The sequence below is a fragment of the Glossina fuscipes genome, unplaced genomic scaffold, assembly GCF_014805625.2.
Source record: "Glossina fuscipes isolate IAEA_lab_2018 unplaced genomic scaffold, Yale_Gfus_2 0, whole genome shotgun sequence".
NCBI classification, from domain to species: domain Eukaryota; kingdom Metazoa; phylum Arthropoda; class Insecta; order Diptera; family Glossinidae; genus Glossina; species Glossina fuscipes.
Genome location: NW_023998414.1, coordinates 44,032,446 through 44,054,153, shown reverse-complemented (window position 1 = coordinate 44,054,153; position 21,708 = coordinate 44,032,446). Strand labels below are relative to the sequence as shown.

Sequence of the window (21,708 nt, the reverse complement as noted above, 5' to 3'; positions counted from 1 at the left end):
ATCGAAACTACACTTGTCAGTAGTTCAGAACACACTAAGCTATATCTATATATGAATACATATAAATTTACGTATATGAATACACCCATATATGAACATCCATCCGTTTATGCTAATCATGGTACTAAAGAGAGACATATAGAGGGACAAGACGAGACGAAAACTGAAAATCATAATGATAGCAATAGCCAGAAAAAAAAATGCTTACTCTTTAGAGACGTTTTCATACCTATAGTTATTGAGTACTTACACTACATAATTTTTGTTTCTTTTTTGGCAAAATTCGTTTTAACATTAATAACATTTATTTACGAACATCGCTTATCCTTATTTGTGAATTGTATTTGTTTTTGTCTACATTTTCTTTTCTTTTCTCTTTTTTTCTTTTTTTTTCTTTTACCAATATTCGTTTTATTCCTCTTTATTGCGTATTGCTTGTGTAAATTCATTCTAGCAGTATTTTGTCTCGATCACACTTACACGTCCGCATATAAAATAATTATAATTTGCTCTTCACCGTCTCGACCTCATCAGAGCGAGAATGTGTATATATTCTCACACTCGTACGAATTCATTCGCTTTTCAAGTACATAAATAAGGATTTAAATATAAATAAAGTACAACACAAGCGTGTGCTTGGGTGTGTGTATGTGCATTTGTGTATTTTATGTGCATGTGTATGTTATAAACAATGAATGCGCTCTCTCTTTGCACTCACTGCTCTTGTCAGTTGTGCCAATAATGTGTTTCAGTTCTCTGTTCCTTGCCTATTTACGAGTTTTTTAATTACATTTCGATTACGTTTTGTTTATCACTCTCTAGGTATTGGTGTGATTATGGAGTACCCTTGTATGCGTATACTGCGCTTCACTCTCTCTCTCTCTCTCTCTCTCTCTCTTATAAATAAATATATAAATAAATAAAAAATAATTTATATTTACACATGTGTGTGTGTGGGCTAGTCTTATATGCAGGCGTGCGTGTTTAACAGTGTATATGTACGTGTAAATTGTATAGAGAAATAAATAATTGCTTCTCTATATCTTCTTGCCGGCTCAACTAACTGGTTTAACTAAACGGCCTGGAACGCGCTGCAAGTAAATTGCCTGACATTGCTAATACATTTTCATATGACACGTCATTTATTTATATATATGCGTTGACAAAGCAATAACAACTTAATGTAAGGACAAACTAGTCACACCAACAAGTTACCCAGTTAATGTCAAAAATGTTGTTAAGCGGGGGAGCGAAAAATTAACAACTTACACAATTTATCAAGGCTATATTGGCTCACTAATATAACAAAATAGCTAAGCGGCCAATATGAACTCCATTCTTTGCCTAATGTATGTTTATTTAATTAGTAATATTATCCTAGCTTAGTAACTTAGTAATATTATATATTCATTATATTGCATATATTATAATTTTACAGAACAGAACAGAAACAAAATAGCACTGCTAACTAAAGAAATAATATTTTCAAACTAGTTGATGATAATTATTTAGTTATGGTACGGTAATGAATAAGAACACCTCTGTATATATGCTTTTGAATGTATGTAGGTTCCTTCTTTTCCACTCTATACTATTGTCCAACTTTGCCATGACTGCCTGCAATAATTTCTTAGTTATGATGTTTTGTGACGTCATCACTTGCATAGAATTTTTAAAATAACCATCATATCTCACATTTGCCGATAATTGTAAGAACAGTGAAACAATTCAAGCGAAGTGAACACATTCCATATAAAGGTTGAAAATTTTTATTTTTAGGAAAGCTCCAATACCTCATAAATGGACTAATATTGTCGACGACGTAATGAAACTTGTGAATGTATGAATGAGAATATTGTATTGATGGCATTAGAAAGAGTTAAATTAATATTAGTATTATTATTATTAATTCAGCCAGAGAATAATTTAAGACTAAATTCTTAAAGCACTAACGCCAGCATTATTAAAAACTCTACAGCAATTGAGATTTGAACCCGCGACCATTGAGATTCGTTGCCTACTCGGCTACTCGACGGATAAGAGTTAAATTAAACATAAATATTTTTTTCAATTTTATTCTTCTTTTCACTGTTCATTATTCATTAAACTATACGTTTACTTATAGATCGAAATAACTCAACGAATTGAGTGCAATGCAAGTACTAGTGGTTACAAAGGAAATAATGCCACGTGTGAAGTGAAATCAGTCTTCATGTAAACGCATCATAATGCATTTTTTTAAATAATTTCCCGTATCGATGTTCAATAATCACTATACGTCATTCATTGAATACCTTTCTGGGTTGTGATTAGCTTGTGACGTTTACAAAAATTAGACATGGGCTTAATATTAACCAATCAATTATGTATATATGGAATTTTACTAGATTTTCGAGACATATATATAGATTTAAAAGTAAGTTTTTGCTATTCTTTAAGCATTTCTGTAACTGGATAGACAAATGTCAAATTTCCATTAAGATTTTTCTGGTTTTTATTAGGTTAGTTACCACTGTTCTAAAACAAAACTGTACTTTGTCATGCGCGAACACTTTCTTCATAAATCTCATCGCACCTCACCTCATCCGGCAATATAATTGCGCTTCTATGAACGCTGTAAACAACACATTTTAGTTGTATCATACATATATAGGTAAATGATTATGATACTAAAGGAGGATGATAATGAGTTTGAAAATTTCGCGTAGTGTTAGAATAGTATTGCAATACATCTGTATTAGTTATCGTATTATACACAAACATGAACGCATACACACATAAATATACAGACATAAATATATTCATATATATATATAAACACGCACAGAGCAGTTAACAATTCAGTTGTGTGATAAACAAAAGGCTACAGACACTAGACGTGAGGCATGTTAACAAACATATACAAGTGCAGATACAGTCATACATAGTCATACACACATATATATATATATATGCATGTGTAGAAATAGTGTGCAGATAGCAGCTAAGCAATCAGTGAATGTGATTCAGAAAAAGTTTATATCTGTTGTTCGTTTCATTCTTTCGTTGAACGTCGTTTGAGTAAAATGTAAACGCGCTTCTTCCTAAATTATGTACGAGTGGCTTGATGAGACGATAGATAAAAAACAACACACAATTGCTATTTCTTCTTTTTTTTTTTTCCTTGGCCTTTCTCTTGGTTTTCAGACGCAGTGACCAGTGTTTAAAAAAAATAATAAATAAATAAATAAAAACTGAAAACCTATTGGCTGCGGAAAAAGGAAAAGAAGCAAAATAGAAAACTTTATCACGTATTTTCAAAGAAATTCATTTGTTCACATATAATTTTTCTTAAGTCTCGGTTGTGTATTTGTTGTATGTGTTGTTTTGTTGTGTGTATTCAGCGCGCGTACTCCAGTTTATATAATTATTGTGCGTATATGTGTGTAGTTATGTATCCGTGCTTTCGCAATTGTATGTGTATGTAATATAAATAATTTTTGAATAAAAAATCGATAAAGGACTATTTGAGAAGAACATTTAAACACGCACAGCCAACAACGGCATAAGATACATATATACATATATAAAATTTGTGTATGTATACGTGTGAAAATTTACTCAGATGTATACACACAACGCAGTGGACTTGTAACGGACAACGGCCTCATGCTTGGCACTAGTTTGTATTTAACATTCAGTGAGTTTGGTTGCTAGATACGCGAGCGTCTTGTCTGTATTCCATCACTACGCCACCAAATTGCTATCTTAAATTCTGCCAAATATTAAAAAGCAATCAGAGAGAGAAAGAGAGAGAGAGAGAGGAGTGTTTATGCAAAGAATGGTTGAGCATCATCATGCAATGCTTAATGATATATTCAAAGTTCGTTAAGCCAGAAAGCAAACAAATTGTGTAATTTTTACATTCGAAAATTAAAAATACATATTTTTCAAATGGAAAGAGGCATCTTGTGGTAAATATTCCGTGAAAGAAAACAAAAAAAGGAAAAAGAAAAAAAACGAGAAAATTGGATAAAGAAGCAGAAGCAGAAGCAGAAAAAGAGAAAATTTAGAACGAGTTGTGCAAACTTATAGTATAACTTGTTTGTGCGCGTGTGTGTGACGCAGTAAAAATATTAAAAAAAAAAATTTTCCCTAGTTTTTTATTTTTTTTTTATTTTTTATTTTTGTTTTAAAGAAGAAAAAAGTCGTCTACTGTGGTAGTTTTACCAAAGAATCAATATAGAAGTAGAAAACCTCCCCTCTATAAAAAATCCGGGGCTTGGTACTTAGTTAGCGTACCGCTACTATCGACATGTCTTTGCAAACGAAACGCCAACACTGTTATTTATGCGATTTGCCGCGTATGCCATGGGCCATGATCAACGATTTTTCAGAGGCGGTGTGCCGGGGTTGTGTAAATTATGAAGGAGCAGATCGTATAGAGCTTGTGTTGGATGCAGCCCGCCAAATGAAACGATTGCATCAGGCTGCTAAGCGTAGCCATGAAAATGGCGAAGTTTCACAGCAAAGTGGCAGTCAACCGCAACCACAAAGTCAGCACCGGAGTGCCGGTCCTATTGGTGTGGGTGTGGCGGGTCAACAACAGCATCATCACACTTATCCAACACAGAGGATCGGACCGCCGCAGACTAGCCTAATGGATTTCCCAGTGAAAATGGAAGCCCACGATGCCAGTGTACGCCCGGTGCGTATTTCACACATGGCTCCGCATCATATGTCTATGTCCAATAGAGCTGTGGCTGCGGCAGCTGCCGCCGGCTCTAGCGTTAGTCCCGCACAAGTCGGTGGTCCGGTACCACCGACTTTATCAGTAAATTTGAAGCGTCCACCTTCCGAGGAGGACGATCACGGTCATACAGATGGTAGCGGACCTTCTGGCATTAAACGTTCTGCAATCGATGATCCTACACAACGACCACCACTTACACGAGGCGAATCTCTACCGGCAGCTGTCTCCTTTGTTTCGGAGCGTTCCTCGGGCTTGCGGGACAAACATCAACCAGTAAGAGCACCATCATTTGATGCCTCAACTTTTAAACCTGCTGGTAAGTATTCTGGCAATTAATAGCCTATAAATGTAGCTCTTCTCTCTATTAATACGCACTCTGTGGTCGCCTTCATTGTAATTGTTATTGTTGTTGTTATGAATGTTGGTAGTGCTAGTCCCCATTATGCGAAAGACGTAAGATTCTGGCACACATGCATAGGCCAACTTGCAATGCTTAATGGATAACAATTTAACTTATTTAAAGACTTGCAATGCCCAATTATACCATAATATAGTACGCAGCTATATATTTTGTTATCTTCTTAGGAAATCATTCTCTAGTTAAAGAAATTAAAGTATAATAATACTATTTACTTATCGCGAGCAAAGGCAAAGGCAAAAGTCAATGAAATCTTAATGAAATTACTGAAAAACCAAAAACAAAACCAGCACAGACAGACAATTTGTTCAAAATGCATTATAATTAATTGTGTTCATTAAACTACTGCATGTTTATAAATGTAACGTGCAAAGCAATGTGATTTCCAAATATGTTTTTTCTTGTCATTATTGTATAATATCAAATAGAGCCGAGTAGTGAAAATAATGTTATATACTGGCAAGTGTGAATTGAATGAATAAAATGAGACATATGGGATTTGCCCGTCTGAAGCTCAATATTTTTTAAATTATCTGATATTTACATATACATATATATGCATACACACATTGTTATCGGTGTTGCTCACATTGCCTTTATATGGATGCACATATTAACCCTAGGCCATGCTTTTAAAATCGTAAAGTAGCAGCACCACTGGCAACTAAAAAAAATTGTCATGCGCAGTTTGCTGTATTTTAAAGAAACAATATTTGCTAACGTGCAAAAATTGTTTAATACCAGCCACTGCTCACTGTTTAACTCGATTGTATATGTAATTTAAACATAGGCAACCCGGCCAAACCAGACCAGATTTCAACTCCACTTTTACCCTAAACGAGTACGAGTTGGAAGTCAAGTTTTATTTTACTATAATACGAGTAGTTTTTTTTTTTTTTTGCAAAATATGTGTACATCGTCATCAAACCTGTTTCTTTCTCTCTGGTCTTGTTCTTTTTCCTCTTTATTTAGACTCTTCCTCTCATATATGGTGAGCATGTATGCATAAGTAATGTGTTTGAATACACATTTATATAATATTATATATTTTGTTCTTATTGTAATAGTATATGCATACGATTGTCATACTTCTATAGTATAGATACAAGTTTACAGATTTCTTAATAGATTCAATCTCTCGCTCGCTCGTCTCGTTCAATAATGGTTCGTTAGATACGCTACGTAATGCTACTGTAAAGTTTTCATGTTTGTGTGCGAGAATACTATTTTGTTTAAACATGTGAAAAAGAGGAGTTCTGTTTAAAATCAAATGACACGTAATCGTTTATATTTTATATTTTGTACATATATATACAATAAATTTAAACGGTCGGCAAAAACGGAGAAATGCTTATGAAAAAGAATTTATTTTCAAGAAGAAGTACATCCGGCAGTGTTTTCGCCCGTTGTTGTTGACTTCAGAGATATAATTTAATTTAGTTTAGTTTCGTATGGTCAAAGCATTTCCTTCTGCAGCAACTCCTATTATTTAGAAAAAAAAAACCAAAAAGGCGATTATGGGGAAACATAAAAAAAAATTGAACTACTATGTGCTTAGCGGTGCTAGATTTTTAATTATGAATCTAAATACTTGAAAAATTTTGCTCCAATCTGTACATTTCTTACATTTGTCTACGCCGTTGCGCTGGAAATTTCGGTTTAACTAAAACTTTCCCTACAATCCATTCTATTTTCACTCTAAAGAAACACTGTGCAACATGCCGTACTTTAATTGCACAGCAAATCTGCAGATTCTGTTCCTATGCTTAGCATATTCAGCAACATGCGCGAGCATATTTCTTCTTGTTATTATTCTGTACGCATATATTTTAAGTATCTTGTTTTGTTCATATGGAGATGTGTGTGAATGTGAGTAACGTTATATACAGTTCTTAAGAATTTAGCACATAAACAATAAAAATTATAAAAGAATTTGCGCGTGTAACTTTTAGTTACATTATGCATGCAGCACACAAAGATAAATGCTTATGCGCATGTATGTGTAAATATATTAATGCTTATGAATACTTTCAACTCCAACGAAGGAACGATTTTAGAGAGGGTAGTATGAAAAAAAAATGTTATCGTTACAAGAGTGTTTTTGAAAAGACAACATATGTACAGCCAGACGACCTAACATCGCAGACTTGAGGACACATCTGCAATGTATTTGCAAGTGAGCGGTTTTTCTTCTCTACATTTGTATATAACTTTTTTTCATTTTATTTGTCGAGAGAAGCGATATAGATGGCAAAGGTTGTTAGATAAAGAAGGAGTAAAAGATATGGAAAGAGTCTATACTTTAGCGTGCAACCATGCCCGAAAAGGGAAGAACAAAACGTAGAAAAATTGCAATCGACATTTGTGCTTTTTTTTTTTTTTTTCTAAATCCACGTATAACCAGTCCCTTTATGTGGTATATTCTGAGAAATTATTTTTGGTTTGCAACCACATATAAAGCAAGTAAACGTAAGTATATGCAGATGTTGTGCGCAGAAGTTTTATGTATAATATCGAAAAACAGCAATGAAATTATTCCAAACGTTTTCATCTTTTTCACTTATTTCTTTTTATTTATTTTCCACTCCGTACATGTATACAATACTAATATTAATGGGCCTAACTACATATATAAAAATCTAGTCCTTTTCTACATTGTCTCACAGGTTCGTCTTAAATCGTATATATTCATAGCGTGTACAAAAAGCAAGCACGTGAGGTTGCACAAATTATTACGATATATGTAAACGTTAATATATGTGTATAAAATACACCCTACACACGTACACAAAAACAAACACACACATACATACATGCATATTTGTTTAACAAAAACCAGTTTTTCTTGACTTTGTATGCGCCATTCGTAGGTTCTTTTGTTGCTGACACCAAAAACCAGTTTATGGGAGTTATGTTCATAATAAAGTTGCTTGACTTGGTCTCTGTCTGGTGCATAATTAACCAACAACCAAAAACATTAAACCAGTTCTTATAGTATGTTGTGTTTAGTTTGCTAGTTGGAATCATTATTATTATTATTATTATTATTACTATTTGTTAGAATAATGCAAGTTTAAGTCTTGTGAATACATTCCTACAAAACTTTGCCAAAGCGGGTTACGCACATCAAAACTCATTAGATGCAAAAATACGCTAAAAGAAAAATAAGATATTTAGATTGCCTAAGTCCGTTCCCCTTCTATATATTACAGTTTAGCCAGTTAATATCTGTAAAATTAAACAAACGGAAAAAAAAAGACTATACCCGACCTGTCGACACACTTTCTTTAAAATGTATGGTAAAATCATCGACCTTTGGATAGCCCAGATGACAGCGGTTGGTAGAAACAAGCAGACAGGCACACAATTATTTCAAATTCTATTGGATAATAACTTGTATAAGGCATATATGGTTTTTTGGTGTTTAAGGGAGCAATTAATTATGGGTAATGGTTGCTATAATCGATGAGAGCGTAAACATTGGTTTGTCGACGCTAGCAGTGAGTGTCAATTCTCTTGGTTATCTCAGGTGAGGTTCCAAAGTCAATTTTTTAGATATTCCGGTTATAAAATGTGTGGCTATGATCCAGTAAGAAACCTAAAATGGTTAAAAATAGTGAGTACTGTTTGAATGTCGGGGTACATATAATTCTCTCTCAACAATACACTCATTTACGCTTATCAATGCCATGCTGCACGATTTCAAAACTAAATACAGCAGTGCTTACTGTTCCACTGTCGTTGCTTATCTTATCACGGGAATATAGCAAATGAAACAAATTGATAACCGTTATCGTGTTATATATGTAATTTTTTTTTGTCTGCTAAACAGTTGATAAGATAATGATTAATTCAAGTTTTTTCTGAATTCCCTGCTTGCTCGTACATACTAGACTCTATCACTTCGATTTTGAATGTTTGCAAGACTCATCATATGAATTGGTTGGTGGCTTCTTAAACTATAATAAATTCTTATGGGTCAATATGGTAGTGTCCGCTTATCATATATAACGTCAGCAGAAATTGCAAAGAAAGATTGGAATATGATTTTTGTTTGGCAGATGGCAGATTTTTGATCAAAATGAACAGATTTATTAAAATATTTCGAAGTAAAATAATTTTGATCGGCCAATTCGACATGCATATATATATATATATATATATATATATATTCGTATATTCGTTTATTACGATTTGTATCTATTGAATTCTGATATAAGGTTATCTATAAGCTTTCGCTTTAAGGCGCAAATAGCTTTCTGTTTATTCTTTTTGCTCCCGTCTCTAATAGTTCCTTTATCTGTAGATATTAAATGTTTTTTTTCTTTTTAAATTACTTATATTTGCTTTGTTTGTACTGCAAAAACCTTAATGTGTAAGCTTGAAAATAAATTAACCGAAAGAGCAGAGATTTTTGAAACATATGTACATTATGCTTAAGTTTTGTGGGATGTAAATAAAAAGTCCACCCCAATGTGGTTGTACCGTTTTCAATAACAATAAATGCGCTCAACGTGTCCTAAAAAAGGGTCTAAGTCAATTTATATTTGGACGCACTGCTCTTCCATTGTTCCCCCACTGTTTTCAATCGCAATTCCTCAAATATATATCATCCTATAGCATGGAATAAACTGTATTTTACCATTATAGATTCTATGACCTGGTAACGTTTCTTACATATATATATATCTTTATTTAAAATTTGTAATCTGGTAATACTTTTTTTCTTTGAATTTGCTTTTATACCTTTCAAAAATAAAACGAATAGAAAAACCACACTGTAGACAACTTAACCAAAAACCTAACTATAAAATGTTGACTAAACTAATTAATTAAACTGAATAAATTCGGAGTTTTTTTTTTTTTTTTTACTAAAAATAAATAGTTTCTTAAGACGGAACGCCCATGTTTCTTATTTAATCAAGCGATAACATTTGAGGTCAGTTTAAGAAATAATACACAGTGGCCAACAGTAGTTAAAAACTAAAACAAGTTTTTATTAAAAAAAAAAAAAAAAAAAAAAAAAAAAAAATTATTAACCTTAAATGCAAAAGAATATTCGCGGCAACAAATTTTAAAGTAAATGTTATTTTTTATATTTTGCACGATTTTAGATTTTTGCCAAATATCATAAGAAAAAAATTTAAATCTAATAGTAACGCTAAGCACGTTGCTTCAAAGTCTCCATTTACTATCATTTCGTGAATCTAACGAACGTGTCCAATTCAGAGGCTATGCGCACCTCATAAAACACACTTGTAACATACGCGTTTGTGGTTACTTAGCTAAGCCGGGAGGAGGGAGGGCAGTGCGCATTAGCGTACAACAATTGTATACTCATTTTATGTGTCTCATTTATTAATGTATAGGTTCAAATATAAAACGATTTTTCAAAACGCTATGCACGTGAAACTCATCGTAGAAGGCGCCAAAGGAATAATTAATTGTATGAAAGACTTACATCCATTTTCAACTTCTTCAAAGTTTTTGGTGCAATAATTTTCTCTTTGAGGACGATAGGTGTGAGATTGGTCCATTCTCGGAGACTAAAATAATATACATATGTAAAGCAGAAAGCAGTTTTCGATCTCACTTTCTTTAGAGTGAATGCTAAAGCTATAGTTAGTGTATTACCAACAATGTGTGCGATTGGTTTAACTGAGATTTTCTTTACAAATATTTTTCAGTTCTTAATATTTGCTGGACATGTATCCAATTACTTTTAATAATACAAGGTAACCCTTAGGATTTTTAACAGCGCCTCCTATACCAAACTCAAGTTGTGATTTCATCGAGAAACGACAGACTTATTTAAATGCAATTGTTGCAAATGGAATGAGAAAAAAATAAGAAATAAATAATTACGCCCACATCTAACAATTTTCGATCTCATATTCCACTTGTCACTTACTAAAATATTAACTTGAATGAGTGGAATAGAATAAGAAGAAAGAATTGAGATTTATTCTACCATTGATTTATTGACAAATTATTTAAGTATTTTATGCTAAAATTTAGATATATATATATATATATAGAGATACGCCTTTTTTTTTTTTGTTTTACTCTTTCAAATTCAGAAACCAAGAACTTATAAATATCAATTTGAGTATGTCAGCTGTTATTTTGTTCTTTTTACCATGTTGATATATAATAATTTTGCACTCTTCTTTCCTCACAACATTGGCAAAATATTTTTTTTTTTTATATTTTCCTTTTACCATATTCGTATAAATTTGAATAATGCAAGTTTTTCATTGTCCAGCAGACCAGCAAAAATTAGTATTGTTGTTCGAATCAAAACAAAAATCCATTCAAACATCTATTTAAATTTAAGACAACATTACATTTAAGACGGCATTACCGTTGCCTGTATTTACACGCACATAAATATGCATACAAATGTTAAAATAGAAAAATTCTCATGCTAACCGCATATATGTGTACGTATATAGTTTCGCTAATTAATTAAAATGATGTATGTAGTACTCAGGCAAGCTCCGATTTACATTCTATATATTCATTTCTGTGTATACATACGAAAAAGGGCTCACTTCGAATCGTCGCGACCTACGTAAGATTCATAAGATGCTTGGCTACGTATTTGTATATGTGACTACGCGTATCTATAAACTAACACAAACGTACCATGGTGTATGTATATATCATATATGCATGCAACTGCATTGTGAGTATACATACAAGTTTTGTTTTTATAAGTCAAGGCGCGCATATACATAAACATGTGGCTCTAATTATGACTGGGCGTGAGAGTATACATTAGTAATGAGCAACATGTACACGGCCAAACTTGTTTGTGGCTGTAATTGTAGTAAAACATGCACGATTGCATGCCAACTGCGAGCAAATATACACACAAACACACACGCAAGTACACGCTCGCATACACGCATAGAGAAGGAGAAAGACACACACATCTACGTAAATGCACCTTACTGACATGTTTACAACGGTTAACATACCATTGCCGAGCAGCCCGCAATCATGCTAAGCAGTTTGACTGGATCGATGCCAATATGCAAAAATGACGTACACAAAAAATTTGTACATACGGAGATTTATGCATTTATACGTACGATACATATGTATAGAGACAAGTGCTTAGTTGAATGAAAACTTGGTTGGCCCACACTCGCACCTATATTTTCGATATGATGTATTAAAATGGTAATGCACCATGCTATGCTCTTCTCTTCTTTTTTTTTTTTTTTGTTAACACTGCGAGTGCATGCGAATTGTTATCGTGATATCTTCTGTTGAGGGAGACAGCAAACGAGATAGAAACCGCAAATGTGGAGAGCTTAAAACAAATAACTGTGAACATACACAAGCACGTACACATACACATATAGATAGCATTTACAAACGCCATCTTTCTTGGCCTCTAAAGTAGTAGCCTCGCGTAGCTTCTCTTTGTCTTGTTTCTCTTTTTATATCAACAAACTTGGCTGAAGTAAAAAACCATCTGGCTTTTTTTTCTCTCAATTTTTTTTTTCTTATTTCATTTTTAGCAGCAACCAGTCATTTTTATTTGCACTCGTTTAACCGGTTGTTTAATACACAATACGATTGATCTGTCGATGTGCGAACGCGACGAGCAGATGTTGTGGTTAAATATTTTTTTTCCCTTATGTATGAGTGGCTGCTCTGACGTTGTTTATATTTCTCGTATATCTCGTTACACTCGTACGCGTAAAAGTAAATTTTTGGCGTTGTGTTACTACATTGTTGCGTTATCGTTTAACAATACGAAATAAGAATAGAAAATAAAACAAGAAGGCCAAACAACAGAGGGACGTATAATAAACAAATGTACGCAATAAAAAACAAAACAATAGTAACAATAATGCTAATAATTACGCTTCATTAGTAGAGTCAGTTAAATATAAAACAACATAACATGTAGAATTTAAAAAATATACACGTAAAGTTCATGTTGTCCATGCTTTGCCGCTTTTGTGCAAATGTTCCAAAGGAGGCATTGTTTCTAACTATATTGCTAAACATGATTTTATCGAATAATTGAAAAATAAGAATTCGGGAGCAAAGCAGGAATCGCAACAACAAATATGCAATATACGGGGGAGATGTTATCGAAACATGCTTCGTATACATTTTAATAAGGTGATGTAATTTTCCAATATATTCCGTTATTGTATTAATTTTACGGATGCGACACAAAACCGTATAAACAACTAACCCTTATCATATAAGCAAATTATTGCCGCGTCTGTTTAAATGCTTTTTGAGTAATTATTTGTACATAGGAGTTTGTGTTTACATATTTTTGATTTTAAACCGTTTCTTTAAACTTACTTCAGCTTAATCGAAAATGCAAAGGTGTACAGTACGTACTTGGTGGGTGAAAAATGTAAGGAGCTACCTTCTACAGCAAAACAAGTGAACTAAGTTTGATGAGACCGTGCAAGCTGGACAATTGCAATACTGGTGCACAATAAATACATATACCTATATAAGACCCTCTGCTGCGGTTAAGCTAATTACACAATTTGATATCAATTTTAGGATTTTATTGCTCAAAAGGAGGATACGCAAGCTCATCCTTTCTCCAAATTCTCATGTGTAGTCGGGTAGATAAGGATCGCGACTACCAACTTTACGTTCGCGAGTTCAAGTCTCAATGTGGTAGAGTTTTTTTTTGGTCGCAGCTATAGCGAGAGGTCAGGCATAACACTTACTCATTAGTCACACACCTCACTAGGATGTGGCCGTCTTTCTCTATCTTCACTGCTTTCTTTCGGGCACCTTATTACACGAACATCCCGAGAATGATATATACATATATATACATGTATATAAATACACACATATCTATATATATATATATTTCGTAGATCATGTAATGTTAAGCTCTCGGAAAGTCAATTATCTTCAGAAAGAGTGTCATGAACCGTCTTAAAAATTACAAAAATGCATTTTTCTTTCTACGCTATAGGATTTAATGGACTCATTTAACTACAGTCAGTACACGTCCAGGTTATTAAATATAGCTTACCGTCCGCGGATTCTCCGTGTTCATGCAAACTTGAGAGTCGCGCTTCTTATACATCGGGCTATGCAGTAGCCTTAAAACCGAAAATATTGACCCATTTCTTTTAGCAATGTCTCGTGACGTGATGCATAAAACAATCAAAAACCAATTGTAACGAGAAGTTTTGAACGAGATTCGACCGACATCATTGGTGGCAATGAAATTTGAATAGCCTATTTTCGAAAAAGATTCAAACTACTCGATCTCTGACTCAGAGCACTCCGTTTTACTTTAAAACAACCAAACTATATCACTTTCGTATTGTACACCACCAAATGTTTGCCAGTGGGACACCTCCACAAATATATTCACATACAGCAGGTGAAAGGTAAAAAGATGTCGTCTAGAAGGTATACACCATGCAATATTTACTTCAATTTCAAAGACTAATTTACTATTTTTCTAAGAACATATTCAAAGAGAATTTTCCCTATCAAAAATTGAACCAACTGCCAAAAATGGTTTTGATATTTTAGTAATAGGGCCTCGACTGTTGACGACTCGATCTAAACTCATAAAACGCATTCTTAATTTGTTTTCACTTACGCGTCCCGGGTTAAGAACAAAATATTTTTTACATTCATTCAGTCACATGAGGAATTTGACTGAACGTTTCGTGAGCGTAACTGAGACGTCCGGCGCATGTACAATTTTCAAGTTATTAGTCATATTATTAATCATTCAATCAAGATTCAATCTATTCTGATATTGCTTTTTACTCAGATCGTGTGCATTTTTTAATAACCCTCCATTCCCAATCGCGGTAGAAATGTATACACCAAATTTTAAAATCTAATCTATCTCGAAAAAGACAAGGCATAGAGAAAGATCACCTTTCACGTTCTTTTTATATAAATAAAAATCATCAGCAATTTTTAAGGCATTACATAATTCACAAGCGCTTTTCTTAAGCTCGAAACTTTAAATGAATCAAATTGTCAGGCTTGGCGTTCCACGTCATGCGTTGATTACCTTTTCAAATTAAAGGAGATTTCATCGAATCCCTTTGCTTTCGAGTTTCGAAAAGAGTTTACTTAGATGTCGTCAATTAAATAAAATAACGTTACAAATAAATTTTGTCGCATTTCCTCGATACCAGCAGCATAGCACAATCGCTGCATAATCGTCAGATAATTTCATATGATTATCTGTTATGTTATTACGCTAACATTGTATAAGCGAGAAGCAAAGCCATATACATGTATATATATGTATATGTGTATGTATGTATGTATGTATAGATATGTGCGTGTGTGTATTAAGTATTTTCATTCATTCTTTTCTTCTCACCATTCACTGCTGTACACATTTGGCATTTGTTGTTGTTGTTTTGTGTGTTTTCGAAATTGTAAATTTCTTCAAGAAATATGGAAACTGGCATATTATTGTGCCTTATATATATATATGTGTGTACGTATATATATGTATATGCTTATGCTGCATATATGTATATATATGTATGTGTGCAGGTTTAATTTTTTTTTTTTTTTTCATAAAATTTGTTTTTATTATTTTCCGGCTGCCATTCGACGGCGACGGAAAGGAGAGCAAGAAAAAAAAAGAAAAACTGAAACTGAAAAAACTTGTGTTCTGGTGTTACTTTGTAGTATTCCCAACAATACCAATTCCGGCCATTGCGTTAGGCAATTCAACGCCTCCAATCCACCACCACCACCACAACAACAACAACAACAACAACCACCACCAACATCAAAACCATCATCATCACCACCACCACCACCAACAACAACAACAACTACCACAACCACAACAGCTACCCCAACAGTCTATAACAGTACAACCTCAATTAAATCTGTCACAATTATCAACAACAACAACAACGACAACAGCAACAGTAGCGACCCAGAATAGCCACAATAACAACAACAATTGTTCAATAACACAATTATCACAAAGTCCGATGGCTAATCTAATGTCCATTACAGAGACACTGCCACCGGGCAGTCCACGTAACGGCCCAAGTCCACCGGGACCACCACCTCCCCGTACCGCATCAAGAGGCAGTCAACATTCGCCTAATAGTTCGGGTAAGTTAAGCGTCAGAGAGATAGAGCCTATAAATAAAAATATATGTATAAAAAAGAAGATCAGTGCGCAATTAAACAAAATTAAATTCGGCTTCTACTTTCAGCTGGCTCTTCTTCAGGCCGTCGATCGTCAGGGTCGCGTCATGTTTCGAGTACTACCGTAACCAGCTCAGAGGTTCAAGTAAACCAGCCACTAAATGTGGGACAGGTGACAGCTGGTGGATCAGTAAATGCTACCGGTATTAGTAGTAATGCGGCAGCTTCAGCCGGTGGTCCTTTAACCGTTAATGCCGACAACGTTAGCAATCCTGCAGCGAACAGTACGCCTGGTCAACCAACGCCAGGCCTTAGCAGTTCAGCCAGTGTTCCTCCCGGATCAACAGCCGCTGCACCCAATTCCGGACAGAATACCACCCTAAAATGTACACTCTGCCAAGAACGTTTAGAGGACACGCACTTTGTACAGTGCCCTTCCGTTAATCATCATAAATTTTGTTTTCCCTGCAGTCGAGAGAGTATCAAACGACAAAATGTAAGTTATGACAATGTGTCCTACATTAAATAATGTAATTAATTTTTGCTACAATTTCTAGGGTCTTGGAAATGAGGTCTATTGTCCAAGTGGCGATCGTTGTCCATTGGCCAACAGCACTATACCATGGGCATTTATGCAGGGCGAAATTAGCACCATTTTGGGTGAAGAAGTAAAGGTGAAGAAAGAGCGCGAATCTTAATGATCATATTATTGCAAAAAGCTTAGACGAGCTTTGGGCAATTTTGAAAACAATTAAAAAAAAAAAAAAAAAAAAAAAAAAAAAAAACACTAATCTCTCCACAATCACCCCCTTAAAGAAGACACAAATTTGTTTCCTGATTTCGCTGCTGGCATACAGAAAACAGGATAAGAACACACACTTTTTGGTAGCTGAATATAAAGAAAAAGAGAATTCAGCTTAAGTAACAAAAATACAAATTTTATAGATATTAGGATTAACCGCCAGAATTACTATCTGTGGGTGAGGTTCGGTTCATACGAAACAGCCGATTGCATAAATCCTCACTATTTTTTTCTTTGTATATATTTTACGTATAACAAAATTTTAGAAATGAAATAATGAAAAAAATAATAATAAGAAGAAGAATACTTAACTTTACTTAAGATATATTATAATAATATTGATAAATTAACTCTATACACATGCATAAAATAAATTATAATTAAAAATTTATTTATGTACATACGTACATATATGCGTGTACATATATATATATATATATGTACGTATATATATAAATAATTAAATTAAAAAAGCTACTTTCAATACATCCATCATCTACTATTGTCATACGGCACGGTAAGGTAAGCGCCAAGCAACGCTGAGAAAATAATTAAACATTTAAAATTAGCAAACATATAATATCAACAAAAAAAATTAATAAATAAATAAAATAACGTAACACAAAGGTATAAACAAGCGGTGGCATTTTGTTAACTATTTTAGCGGGTAGAGCAAAAGTATGCATTTGACGGAAATCGAATGTGGTACTTAACGACGAAAATTGACGTAACATAAAGATGATGTGTCGATCAATTGATGCTTGATACAATATTTATCGCAATTCATTCACGAATGCTTACTACGTTTCGCCCAGAAATTCACATGAATACACATACATAGAGAGACGTTCACGTACACTAATATATTCAAAAAATTAAATATTTTATTAATTAAGTAAATATGTAATTTGTTTGTATCTAAAAACGTATGCCAGTGAAGTTGCACATAATCTGTATGTATGTATGTATTGTATTTAATCTCCATGTAAGCACAGTAAGAGAGAGGGAGAGAGAGAGAGAAAGTGAGACCGGGAGAGAGAAGAGAAGAGATATCGAGGACGAATGATAATAATACACAAAAATGTCAAAAAAAAAACCAAAAAAAGTTTCTCTTCTTTTATTTCAAGACACAATTAATCGTTGCTTCTATTATAAATGTTTACCAGGATGGTCGAATCAATCACTAAAGACTATCTTCATAAGCTGCGATTAAACGCTAAATTTCTAATCAAAACATTTTACGAACACTTATGTTCATAAGATCGGCTTTCTGGAATGGCCATGGAATCGCAATATTTAGTGAAAGTGTTAATAAAACTCAACCCATTTGATGGTTAATTTAAAATGAATAATTCAATTCTATTAAAAGTGTGAGAAATTCGAAATTTCCTTTAAAAGAAAAAAAGAACAAAACAAAAGTGTTTTCTGCCGCGTCGCTTTTTTCTTAATTACGAATTGCACAAAGCACATAAACCGAATGGATGAATGGAGTGGAAAATTTGAAAGAAAAACTAACAAAAATTTACCTAAAATATATTTTCATTTTTTGCAGAAATTTATCACTCATAAATATTGAAATTTTTAAAGACATTTTCGAAAACAATTGATGCGCTCTCGAACGCGCACACGCATTTTTTTTTCGACTAATGTATACCTAAGAAATTCAAAGCCAAAGACATTTTCAAAAGTGCATATAGTTTTAATATTTTTTCCAATTTTCTATTGGGGAAGTTAATAGAAATATTTGGAACATATATAAAAATATATATAAAAAAAAAAGAAAACATTAAAAGCCTTAAGAACGTTGAATAAATTTTTATATATAACTCGATTCTCTTTTATACGAAAAGTATTCCACTATACCACTATACATCCAAATAATTAAGAAGAGACTTTAAGAAAATATTTCTGAATTTCCCGTAGAAAACTTTCTATAAAACAAAAAAAAAAACAAAGTATTGAAATGCTCTCTTATAAATACAAACAGGCGCAAAAAAAAACAAAACAAATAAAAATATTTATTAAGCAATTTTCGTGCAAATTATTGTACAACTTTGTATACTATTTGCTACTAACCGATCGTCGATTAGAAGGAATCGAATTCCTGAATCAGATTGAACATTTGGCAAATCCATAAGAAAACAAGGTATTGAAAATTTTAAAATTAACACGAATTAGGGAGATCTATTAAAATTATGGGGTGCAGTTTTTGTCGCGAAAACCGGAAATCCTTAGAAAAAAGTATTTGGGGAAAACGTATATACTTTAGAAACGTTGAGAGTTACGTTTCAAGAAATTACGTATATATACATCCTGCTCTCCCTCTCTTTCTCTTTTCTCTCTCTCTCTCTCTCTCTCTCTCTCTCTCTCTCTTTTACATATCTGCTATCTCTCTCTCTCTCCTTTTATGTATGTCTTTCCTAAATGAATGCTGCAGAACTAACTGATGGTATTTATAATTTGTTTAATAAAATAGCGTACCATGATAACAAACGATAAATTTTTTTTTATAATAAATATTTATTATAAGAAATGCTTGTAGTTTTTAATGGCAAATTATTGGTTAAAAACACATATGATTTTTTTAACCAAATATAAACATCTTTTTGTAAATGTATTTAGTATCGAGTAAATAATTGAATTAAAATTAAATACTGAAACCTAACACCAGCGACAATTTATTAGAAAAAAAAACAAACAAAAATAAAAGAAGAAAGATAAACCTTAATGAAAACCAAGAGATTTGAAATAAATAACAAAAATGTGTGTTTTAAAATAAAAAATAAACGAAAAAAAGAAAATGTGAAAAATCCACAGTAAAAAAATGGAAGGAGCTAAATTTCTAAAGAGTAAATGGAATAAAGATTCAAAAAGATAATTGCCAAACAAGAAATATTGGTTGACTTTTATTGCAGAGTTCCCGACGCGGATAACACGCACGAAGGCCACTAGAGCAAGCTATGCGAACTAACTCTCGAGCAAGCTTAGGATCGTGCTTTATTTAAAGGCTTAGTTATTTCAGTATATCCTACACTATGGACCGTAGAGGGTAAACGACTCGCGCGACAAGAATGATTATGTATATTTTATATCTGTTAGTGTAATACATAAAAACGATAAAGTAACCCTATAGAAATCATCCACGAATTAAATTCGTTATCAAAAATGTAATCTATGCACATTGCAAAAACGTATCTGGGTTAGTCTTATACCTTTACCGACTAGGCATTAGCTGCAATTATACAACTACGACAAAGTGTGCTTAAATCGTATTGACCGGCTTAGTGATTTGGGGTTATTAAGGAATCCTGCCCTTCTCATTGGCCAATAATCACAGATTTTCTCTTAACAGTCGGCCATCTCTCATTAGCATTTTCCTAGCCATATGTATACATAATTCATAGCAATAGAAAAAGTGCTTTTCCTAAGATCGCATACTTAACAACAACGGTGTGTTTGCAGAAATGAAGTAGTAGTAGAATCATTGTCCAAATTAATTTTTGTGAACTTCTATTTATAGCGATTTCGTTTTTTTTCAGCAGCCTTTTATCACCTTAACGCGCGCTTATATATTCAGAAATGACATCCTTACATTCTTTAGGCGCTTGGAAAAGTTCACTTTTCCGGCTAACCGATGTGGAACATACAGTACTAAATGATTTCCATTGTACACCTTAGATTATCTGGACCGTTTTGTCATACTTACATATATTTTTAAGAAAATACTTGCACCGAGATTTTTTGCATTAGACTTCTTAAGTGATTATTCTGAAAGAGGGTAATAGTCCTCTGACTTTGCTCCTAGAAGAAGGATTAGTTTGTGTTCCTTGATATCGAATTTCGAGAATCAGGTTGATGGTACTCGATACTGTATCATAGCGTCCCCGACATCGAGCGTGAGATGTCGTATATTAGCTCAAAAGCAAAAGAGCGATCGAGCTTTACGTCTGAAGGGGAACAAACATTAGATATCGGTGCACATATTTGATAAAATTAGTGGATATCGGAAAATTACTTAATTTCTGAAATTCCTAAATTTTGACAAGAATAATAAAATCAAATCGTTAATTTCCGATAGTTTTAGTGGCAATTAATAGAAATAATTTGAAATTTTGAATTTTTTATTATTTATATTGTAGTGAAAACACTCAAATTTAATATTCTTTAAGTCTTTATTACGAATTTGGTTCTGACCATCACTGAGGTATGGTCAGTATCTTATATAACTAATAATTGTAATGCTAACTTAGCATAATAATACAATTAACTAGTTACGACTAAATTAGGCTAACTTAACTAGGTTACGTGTCGCAATTGAAATGAGAATGTAAACTTAGCAATAGTTAATAAAATTGGAACATAGCGATAATTTGTGTAAAGCGGTAGAGAGCGGCAGCCCGATAATGCTACACCTTTCCTCTTGGGAAGAATGATCTTTAGCAATAAATGATCATTCTTGGGTCCATCAATTATCGGTGCTATTGCCTCTACCGTGGTCCTATAATGTACATATATTATAAGTATGTATATATATGAAATTATTATATTATAAAAAATCCTTTTATTTATGTAGGGTTCTTATATGTGCTTATACCTTTA

At 33.1% G+C, this 21,708-nt stretch overlaps 1 protein-coding gene and 1 long non-coding RNA gene across 7 annotated transcripts; both read left to right on the top strand.

The window, feature by feature from the left end:
* The first annotated feature begins 3,041 nt into the window (after positions 1-3,041).
* Positions 3,042-17,092, top strand: LOC119632783 (interferon regulatory factor 2-binding protein-like A). 6 transcript variants are annotated; one of them, XM_038025894.1, is made up of 5 exons: positions 3,042-3,092; positions 4,178-5,048; positions 15,831-16,271; positions 16,376-16,803; positions 16,865-17,092. In XM_038025894.1, exons 2-5 carry the CDS (start codon positions 4,295-4,297, stop codon positions 17,003-17,005), a joined length of 1,764 nt encoding a protein of 587 aa, XP_037881822.1. In that variant the 5' UTR covers positions 3,042-3,092; positions 4,178-4,294; the 3' UTR covers positions 17,006-17,092. The 6 variants fall into 6 exon arrangements, with proteins under 6 accessions (XP_037881822.1, XP_037881833.1, XP_037881812.1 ...); XM_038025905.1 differs by lacking the exon at positions 3,042-3,092 and adding an exon at positions 3,101-3,290; XM_038025884.1 differs by lacking the exon at positions 3,042-3,092 and adding an exon at positions 3,300-3,453.
* On the top strand, positions 10,240-15,689 carry LOC119632806. The gene is made up of 3 exons (XR_005246826.1): positions 10,240-12,983; positions 13,078-13,295; positions 13,493-15,689. It is a non-coding gene; the product is annotated as an uncharacterized LOC119632806 (long non-coding RNA).
* Positions 17,093-21,708: the final 4,616 nt, after the last annotated feature.